General features: G+C 36.3%; 2 protein-coding genes across 2 annotated transcripts in view; one reads left to right on the top strand and one right to left on the bottom strand.

Moving 5' to 3' along the window:
• Window positions 1–1003: 1003 nt before the first annotated feature.
• Window positions 1004–4088, top strand: LOC138941283 (zinc finger protein 555). The gene is made up of 2 exons (XM_070310807.1): window positions 1004–1517; window positions 1606–4088. The coding sequence occupies exon 2, from the start codon at window positions 1718–1720 to the stop codon at window positions 3209–3211; it is 1494 nt and encodes a 497-aa protein (XP_070166908.1). The 5' UTR covers window positions 1004–1517; window positions 1606–1717; the 3' UTR covers window positions 3212–4088.
• Window positions 4089–4301: 213 nt separating this feature from the next.
• The window catches only part of Setd3 (SET domain containing 3), a 17692-nt gene continuing 11882 nt past the window's right edge, over window positions 4302–10111 (bottom strand). Inside the window, exons 4-7 of the mRNA XM_070310808.1 lie at window positions 6446–6560; window positions 6227–6379; window positions 5738–6061; window positions 4302–5647 (exon numbers count right to left, since the gene is read on the bottom strand). Coding sequence (XP_070166909.1) covers window positions 5522–5647; window positions 5738–6061; window positions 6227–6379; window positions 6446–6560 — 718 coding nt within the window. The 3' untranslated portion in view covers window positions 4302–5521. The remainder of the gene's footprint in view (window positions 5648–5737; window positions 6062–6226; window positions 6380–6445; window positions 6561–10111) is intronic.

The raw sequence follows: 10111 nt of genomic DNA, 5'->3' as shown, positions 1-10111 counted from the left end.
AACCCTGACCCGAAACCTCAACCCTGACCCGAAACCTCAACCCTGACCCGAAACCTCAACCCTGACCCGAAACCTCAACCCTGACCCGAAACCTCAACCCTGACCCGAAACCTCAACCCTGACCCGAAACCTCAACCCTGACCCGAAACCTCAACCCTGACCCGAAACCTCAACCCTGACCCGAAACCTCAACCCTGACCCGAAACCTCAACCCTGACCCGAAACCTCAACCCTGACCCGAAACCTCAACCCTGACCCGAAACCTCAACCCTGACCCGAAACCTCAACCCTGACCCGAAACCTCAACCCTGACCTGAAACCTCACCTCAACCCTGACCTGAAACCTTAACCCTGACCTGAAACCTTAACCTTAACCCTAACTATGACCAGGATCTGGACCTAGACCTAATGGGACGTTTTCTTGTAGTCTCAAATCATGAATGAACATTAGGTAGAATCAAACTAGATAGATAATGTATGATTACCTTTACACACATCACCCCTAATCGATTTTAATAACGTCCATAGTTCTAAGACTGACCAATCGCAATTATTATTATTTTATTCTTTAGAGGAATAACTGTGATTGGCCAGTTTCACAACTACGGATGTCGTTAAACTCGATTAATGCGGCGTCTACGATAGAGATTTTAAGCCCTAAGCCTTAAGAAATTGACTAATCACAATCGAGTATTCGTGTCATACTTGACTGTAATTGGTCAATTTCTTAAAGCTTATGGCTTAAAATCTCTATTGTAGACGCCGCATAAAGGTGCCGTGTAACAGAGCTCTATGATATTTTTTACTCCCTTTACTTTACTTTCAACAAACTTTATGCGGCGTCTACAATAAAGATTTTAACTCTAAGACTAAAGAAATTGACCAATCACAGACAAGTATGAGATGAATACTCGATTGTGATTAGTCATCTTCTTAAGGCTTAGGGCTTAAAATCTCTATTGTAGACGCCGCATTACTCTAAAACAAAAAGGTAAGCACACATTTAAGCCCATTATCGGTCCAGATGTTCGAAAGAAAGAAGAGAAACGCAAAGAAAGAGATACATCGGGTCTTTTTCTTAACATCTATTTGCAGTGTAAACCATTTATCGCTTATCTTTGAGCCCTTTCTATTTCTTAAACGAACGAGAGGTGATAATAGAGCGATAAGTGATACATAGTGCGGCGAACGAAATCCCATCAACCTCTCTTTCTCTTTCTTTCTCTCTTTCTCTCTCTCTCTCTCTCTCTCTCTCTCTCTCTTTCTCTCGTCTCGAGAAACAGCTGATCCAGCTTTATTGAGAGTAGAAACGCTTCTCGTACGGTAAATACGCGACTAATATTAATGCTAAACGTTCCTTTTTCGCGGTTTTATCGTGCTACCGAAAACGATATAGCCATTGTTTTGAAAAAAAAAAAAAAAATCTGGATTCCGAGAAAAATCAATGTTAGGGGTTGCAACGTGATAACGCGTAAAGTGACAAGACTTTCGTCGGCACGCGACTAATTACAGTTTCCGTGAGTATACATTTCTCGATTTATGTAAGATCTCCTATAAATGCAAAGAAATCCATTTTTCTAACGTATGCTACTCTATTGTTAATAGGATATGTTGATGCGTCGGGTTATGTTACGACTGTGATCGTAAACACGCATATATACTCGGCCATAATGATTCTATGATACAATATTGATGAGGCGACTAAAAGACTGACGATATGTTAAAGTTGGACGAAATAGAATGTAAGAACGTGTCCAAGAAAGCGAGGAAAAATCTAGAGGACAAGAAGAATAAGTGTCGCGAGAAGAATAAGCATACCGCTAGCAGTGGACGCAAGTTGAGAGGCAGCATGGAACAGCGTGTTCTGTGCGAGGAAGAACCTGAGGAAGATAAAACGTCCATAGAATTGCTGTATCTCGCGAAGGATCCTATAGCTTCTAATGTTTCCTGTAAATTGGAAGTGGAACCGTCTGTGTCTAATGAGAACGATTATGTCCTAGTACCTCCGTTGGAAAACTTAAAAGATGCGGGAGTTAGTATGGAGGATTTATTGGAACGGAGTATGCGTGAGATCTCTAAGAATCAAAAGAACAGTAGGTGGAAACACAGTTACAAGATGATATTCTTGCGAAAGTGTTTGGCTAATGGTAATCGATCGATGGAGGATGAAATCGATCGGAGCACCTCCTCTGAAATGCACGGGCGTATTCCAAAGATCCAAGATTTTACGTATGAAAATTCCGGAAAAATCAAAAGGGACCAAAAATGGACGAGGAAATTGAATCCTCTGTCCTTGCATTATACGGATAAGAATAGACCCTATTTAAAGTGCTCGGCTTGCGGCGCGACCTTCTTCAGCCCGAATACGTATCAAAGGCATCTAATCTCCCATGTTCATGAAATTGCGGAGAGTTATATGTGCAATTTTTGTAATTATACCAACGCAGAACTCGGAATGTTATTTGCTCACTTGACCAAGCATCAAAACCAATGTGAATTCTGCAACGAGAATCTGTTGCGCAAGGATAATTACGAAAAACATCAGCGCTCTAGCAGTTCGTTGGAGTTTACGTTGAAGCGCGATCATCACGGAATGTTTGTCTGCGCGGTTTGCGAATTGGTGTTCGATCTGTCGGCTCAATTAGAAAAACACTGGTTCAAACATACCTGCCAGAGACGAAAATCCTATCAGTGCAACGAGTGTAGCGGTATGTATGAGAACATGGAGACCTTGAAGAATCACATATGCTTGAAATGTCCCATTTGCGGCGAGGTCTACGAGAATCTGCACAGATTGAAAACACATACGAGATGGACGAAGCATAATCTAAAGTGCCCGATCTGCTCCTACGAATTTGTTCTTTCTATGGACCACAAAAAACATATGGCCCTACACAGAAAGGTTTATCAGCCTATGAAGGATTACACGCACTGTTTGCGCGCGGCTGATGGCAAAACGTTTCAATGCAATCTCTGCGACAAGATATTTTATGCCTTACCCGCCCTCTTTACGCATCTTACGGAAGAACATGATGCGGGAAACGTAAAAGCGGAAGAGGCAATGGAAGACGACAATTACGAACTGAAGGGAGACGCTATTAATATCGTTGTAGTTCCTGACTTTAAAGATACCGATGATTATGACTATTTCGATAACTGTGACGACATTGATCCTTTGCAACAGGACACCGATCTCTACGATCCATCATAAAATATAATAAAATACCAATCCGCTTGAGCTTGAGTTATAAAAATAAAAGCAACGCATTTCTCCTGAAAAAAAAATGGTTGGAGTTTTTGCTGTCGATCTGAACTTCTCAAGGATTCTCGTAATACTAATACTCAAATCGAACTACCAAATGAAAAACTGATACAATTGTAAGTGCCGTTTACAAATTATAGATATGTAACTTATGTATAAAATGCTATTTTTAAATGTGTATCGGTTGCTTCAGAGTTTTGATATCAATTTATACGAAACGTTAATTTTACACAGATCATATATCATTTTCTTTTTTGTTAAGCAAAATGTATCGATGAGGGATAATTAGACATACATTTTAGTGATCCCAAAGTAGACGTCAACGAAATAGCCATGAAACGATCAAAATAATAGATATTTTCTAATAAATTTAATAACGATTTCGCCTGTATTACTCTGCATTGATGCATATTAAAGAGTTTTGTGTGTTATGTAAAATTCTTTAAGTAAAAGAAGCTTAGTGTATCTAATATGATTGATGAAATATAAAATACATATTTCAGGCGAAATATATGAAACATTTTCTCACATTGATCAAATTATATATGCGCACAATTAAATAATTTTATATATAATGTAGCTTTTTTTTAATATGCATCGCAACGAGAATTTAAATTCGTTACAAGTTATTGTTGAAAAATTTAGGAACACAGCTTTAAGAAATTATTGACATTAGTGATAGTGATCTTGATCTACAGTATTTTGTGAATTTTGGAACCAAAAGTTATAATAATTTGACAACTTTTTGAAAAAACTTACTTTCCTTCGGTCAATAATTTTTTAGATAATTAAAAAGATATATTTTAGAACTTTTTTTATGAAATGAGTTGTTCGCATATAAAATAATGATAATTTAGGGATAAATCTGATTTTTTGTCATTTATTAATAAATATTTATATTTTATATATATAGAATTTTTTTATTTATATATATATATATATATATATATATTTCTTTTATTTATAAAAATTTTGAATATTTAATAAAAAAATCTTTTATTTTCTGTGTTCCTAAATTTTCTGATGGTAGTGTCTTTATAAACTCTAAACATAGAATTTTTTTTTTTTTAATTTGTAATGTAAATACATTCCGCTATCACATGTGACGTTCTTATGTCAAGATTTCTCGCTCGAAAAATTTACATCGTAGATGTATATAATTTTCTTATAGTCCATAAAAAGATATATTGATCATATTAGGAAAGGGGGGAGTTAAATCTCATCGCATACATGTTATGTATATAGGTCAAATGATATATATGTTTATGTAACACATCTTTTTTCCAAGATTATGTCTGTGTTGAAATATATTTAAAAAAGCGATATATTCCGCGAGCTATCAGTCCTGCTGTAGCCTAGCCTGATTATAGCGTCTCGTTATAATTAGTATCGTTAATTTTTATTAATTTTAATTCATGAAATCTGGTATTTCTTAAAGATCTGATTACTATTCTCGCGCAATGATTTATGCAGTAACGTGACAACACCGGACTAAACACACATAATAGCATTTTTATAACATATGATAAATACTCAAAACACCTCGCAGGGTCGTATTTACGCGGGTCGTTCAAATTCACTCGTGCGTCAGGAAATATTTTGCAGCGTACACGTAAATCTAATGTAGGCCTATAGTATCATAATTTACATCAAGAATTTCAGCTATTATGTACTCATTTTGAAAAATAAATCTTCATTAACAAGATTCTTTTTTGTATAGACATCACTTTTTCATATCATATATATCAAAGCAGCGCAGGAGTAAAATATCAATTCTTGTAATCAAAGATCATAATCGCTTGATTAGCGTTTGATTTATGTTACAATTTCAAAGAGAGAGCAAATGTGTGAAGAAGAAAAAGCCAAATGCTTGCAAATTTCCATCTCACGAAAACAAGAATTAAGATATTTTTACTGAGCACGCAATTATTGTACAATTATACAATAATTGTATATCACTTATGTAGATGTACACATAATCGTCGATCGTTCATATAGTTCACAGTATTTTTACAATATGTCGCTCTCCTATAATTCTTATGCGCATAGACGTCGCGAACAGTTTTATATATAGGTAATTAGATATATATTACGCTTTTTATTACATATAATTCGTCCGCTTTTATATTTTACTTTTATACTCGAACTCGTCGTTCAGAAATATAGTAAAAATAAAATTCATTTCTCTCTCTCAAGATGCTTTTAACTCGTAATTATATAAGTATATATTCCCTAGCCGAAACATAATCGATTATCATTTCAAGCCTTTATCCACTGCTCCACATATTCTAGCGCGCCCAGAAGTATTTTTTTCTCTGTAACCCTCAATTGAACAGCCATTTTTTTTATTTGCGGCAATGTGGTCTCCAATAAATCTAGATCCTCCTGGAAGAAAAGACATCTGTATTGATAACGGCGCGCAGTCGACACATCAAGGCAGAGTAATGACGGTGCAATATCGGATTTCACTTTCACCTTCAATGTCGTCGGATAATTAGCGATTAAAAGTTGCAGCCTAGTCAACAAAAATTTTCTAACATTCTCCTCGACGACCGTCTCCAACGCACAGTCCATATGCTTCAGGTCGAAGACCTTGTCCGAGCGTAACCAGTGTGCAAGCTCGGCCTTTCGCATACTGAACACTCGCAGAAAAGCCAATAATGTATCGGAAATGGGTTCCGTACCCGGCTTTAGTAAAAATTCCCCTACCGATGGCAAACCCAATTTGCTCAATAGTTCTATTCGCTCCTTCTGAAGGGAATCTGCTTTACTAATGCCAAGACGAAGTTTAAAACCATCCTGTAAGAATTACAATTTATAAACACACATATATTTGTATAAATTGCATCGCATAATTTGTATGTTCGTTCTTAATTACTCATTTCCCTTCATAATTAAATACAGTATCTCTCTCTAATTTTTTTTTTTTTTTTTTTTTTTTTTTTTTTCCCCAAATATGCGTACTTGTTTGTTATTCATATAGACGAAACCCGAATGCACGAAAAAATCGGAATTTGTTCTCGGGCCGTAACTTATGAATACTTGCTCCCCTTTCTTGAAGTCCCTTAACGCGTAGCACTCGCATCGATCCGATGTCGCATTGAAATCTGTCGTAATCTACGGCAATGACAGAGAAAACAGCATTAAATCGTCCCACGCGAGTTCATTATCCATGTTACTTACCCTGCCGTTCTCGTGATTGCACATATCCCACATCGGGATTAAGGCATGAATCATGCGCGAGCCGTCTGGGCTCGGAATTAAGTTCTGTCGCGTCATTACCGTTGAAACTGCCCAACTGAAAAAAAATAAATATTTTAAGTAGAGATTCCGATTAAAATGCCAACTTTATTAATCAAATAATGCTAATGTAATCGGTATAATGGTTTCGTTTTATTATCAAGTACAATCAGTTTATATTAAATAACTCTACTCCAGTATCTAAATTTTTGTGAATAATCAAGTAACAATCTTTTCGATCTGAAGCCGCTTGATTCGAGGTGAAATCCGGTTATCGATTATCAAAAAAGTCGTTGCAACGTAATGTGTGTGCATTCGCGTCAATCTCCGAAGCGTGAAGCATCGACTTTCGCCTTCGGAGAAGATTGAGGAAGAACATTATCAACCCGTTGCGAGCGAACGGCTACTTTTCGGGCGTACGAGAACTTGACCCAGAATTCCGGAAATGAATGTACATACAAGAAGACACATTGCCGTAGTTGTGCCGTCCGTTACAGCGTACTTTCTCTCTTTCTGTCCGGAGAAACGCGCGCTTCTCACCATCACCATCACCATCACTACTGTCATCCACGTGAGTGATCGCGTGTTACTCTCGTTCACCAAGATTTCAGCGCTTGTATACATATATGTATAACAATGAGACCCGCGCATATATTGTATAAACAATCGACCAATGTGGCGGTTGCGTGATCCAGAGCACTTTACCATGTAGAACAAATTCAATCCAGTAAACTGTGTCAAGCTAATAATACCTAATTATCTATGATTCGATGCAACCTACTCTCACACGATCTTTCAAATTCATTTCACACGATCTAAAATTTGAGATGAACTCGTAGCATTTCTTTAAAAAAAAAAAAAAAAAAAAAAACTGTATTCTACGAAAAACTTGGCGATATACAATTTCGATGGATTAGAACGATCTGGAAATAAGCTCTTCAATACGGGACATAAGATTTAGAATTCTATGTGTCAAAGATATTTTGTCTCCAATTTTGTCGCGAGTTATAGATCGGGATATTAAAGGTCAACGACCTCGATTTACGACAAAAGTCAATGCCCCTGTGCGAAATATTTAGATTCGACTGCGAGATAACTCCGAGATAAGAACAGGTTCGCTATTGTGGCTTCTCTATGCGATATCACAAACTGACACGCTACAATCCATTGCATTACACGCAAAAAGTCTAAATGAATAATCAGTAAATAGAACAATCGTGTCGTAATAACGATAAAAGTGAAATTTCAATGAAAAAAGGCTCGTAATAATCGTAGAAAATTAGGCATCCTCGCCGCTTTAATCGCATTTGCTTCATGATAAAAAAAAATATTCATAATTGGTTGATAGCTGCATTAAATTATCCCTATAATATTTACAGTTTATAGTTCCATGCAACTTTCAAAAATCACGTGTGAAGTATATTTTGTATGCAATAGAAAGCCCCGTATGTGTGTGAAATAATAGTAAACCATCCGCACACGATATTCGATATTCTATATTAATGTGATAAACCGCGATGAAAAGATTTTTTCATACTTGATACTCCTACGTTACTGCTAGTCAAAACTACGATAATATTTCTGATATCAAAATTAGATTTATGACAATTGTACGAAAGTCCGGAACCGTGAAAGTATGCGCCTCGTATCGCGAAGTTACGCGATTTTCTTACGAACGGAGATCTAGAGAAGAGGTATCGCGTCGAGAGTAGCGAGAGAAGCGCGTTCCCCGATGTTTTCGCTCGAGAAAAGCATCGACTCTTCTCCGATTGTTTCCTCGACGCAACACTTCCCATCACTCCTACATATATATGTTTGTCTGTATTATGTGCACCGCACGCTGCGAAAGTGATCGGGCAACGCGATCTTTCGCAGCGCCCGCATCTACATTCGACGATATGATTAACGATAACGCGCTAATAACGCTAGTATCTCGCCCGCAGCAATTTTAATGTTTGCCGCACGTTTTCTTTTCGCATTGAAATGCAATCACAATTTTTATATCGCGTTTAGTTTACGTGTGACAACTATGATGTTTTGAAATATGTATATAAACACCTAACAGCGCATGTTTAAAAAAGTAATATAAAAATTTTTCGTAAAACTGTGCTATTTATTTGTAAAGATGATGAGAATTTTGTGTAGATAATTTAAATTGTTTGCTATTAGGTTGTGATACTTCAAAGCAAGTAGGACACGAATAATTATAGTAAACTTATATATATATATACCTATACATCTGGGCTATACAAAGGATTAGCTGAAGATTGCTCAAGTTCCCATAATGAGAAATTTTTAACGAGCATATAAATATATATTTTTCTCATAATACAACAGTCTCTCTCTACAATAGCATATAATATGATTAACCAGGACAGGAACGTTACGCCGATTCCCGCGTTAGAAATCTTAAACTGTTAATGCAAGTGTTTTGTGGTTATCATTGATCATCATGAGTTTGGTATGCGACTATAATAGTCGTAATGACATTTATATAGCGATATAAAATAAATTCATTAAAAAATATAAATTAACTTTTTACAAAAAAAAAAAATAGATATGCTCTCTAAAAGAGAGCGCGAGTTACAAGATAATATATAAAAGATATAAAAGATAAATATTTTCAACACATCTCTTTCATAAACATTTTTCCGAATAAGCGAGATAATATTTTAACGCAAAAATATCATAACAATGTTATGAGAAAATTCTACATACGAAAACGGATGTAAACACAAAATAATTAATAATCATATTTTCTTATATCGACACGTTAGATTGAAAAGTATCGCCGGTCGGAGAGTTCTGACACTCTCACTCTCTGACTAATATCATCCTTGTGGGTTAAGAGAACATCAAGCTTTATTAGATGCACGGTAAGACGATCGCTATTATTTTCAGCATGAAACGTGTCCGAGGTCGGTTCGGTCGGTCGGTCGATCCCTTCGCTTAAGCGCAACGCGCTCGCTTATCCCGTAGCGTAGAAAGTGTGCATAGAGAAGATCTCATGATCTGCGATTCATCGCGCGATCTTCCCACGAGTACGCTCGAGAGTGTGTATCTATTCCCCGCGTGTGTTGCTAATAAAGCTCATTTCAAACGATCTACATGCGATCGAAGCTTATTTCCAAGTTATCTTGAATCTCTCTCTATAATTAAGATATATATGAAGATGTTGCAGAGCCCTTCATCTAATATATAGGATGAGTCACTAGAAATTTTCTTCCAAGATATCTTCGTAAATATTGATTTTAGACAAGAATCAATATTTAATGTTTAAGACAAAAGTTAAATTATTTTGAAAGAGCTACATCTTTTCTCTCTCTCTCTCTCTCTCTCTCTCTCTCTCTCTCTCTCTCTCTCTCTCTCTCTCTCTCTCTCTCTCTCTCTCTTTAGTGCAGGCGTCAAAAAGTTTTGAAGGTCATCTCATTTTTTAAATAAAAAGCCCTATTATAATCAGCTATAATTGTAGAGGATAAAAAGACGAAATGAACAATCTATAACACTTTGATTTGTGGAGTAATCTTGAAATGACCTTAAAAAAACTTAAGATGATCTTTTTGACGCCCGCACCCAAAAAAAAGACAATCAAAAAATGTAACCTTTTGA

This window comes from Polyergus mexicanus, unplaced genomic scaffold, assembly GCF_030449975.1.
Source record: "Polyergus mexicanus isolate NDT 795.1 unplaced genomic scaffold, iyPolMexi1.0 SCAF_18, whole genome shotgun sequence".
NCBI lineage: Eukaryota > Metazoa > Arthropoda > Insecta > Hymenoptera > Formicidae > Polyergus > Polyergus mexicanus.
The sequence above is the reverse complement of the archived record's forward strand: the minus strand, read 5'-3'. Positions and strand labels throughout refer to the sequence as shown.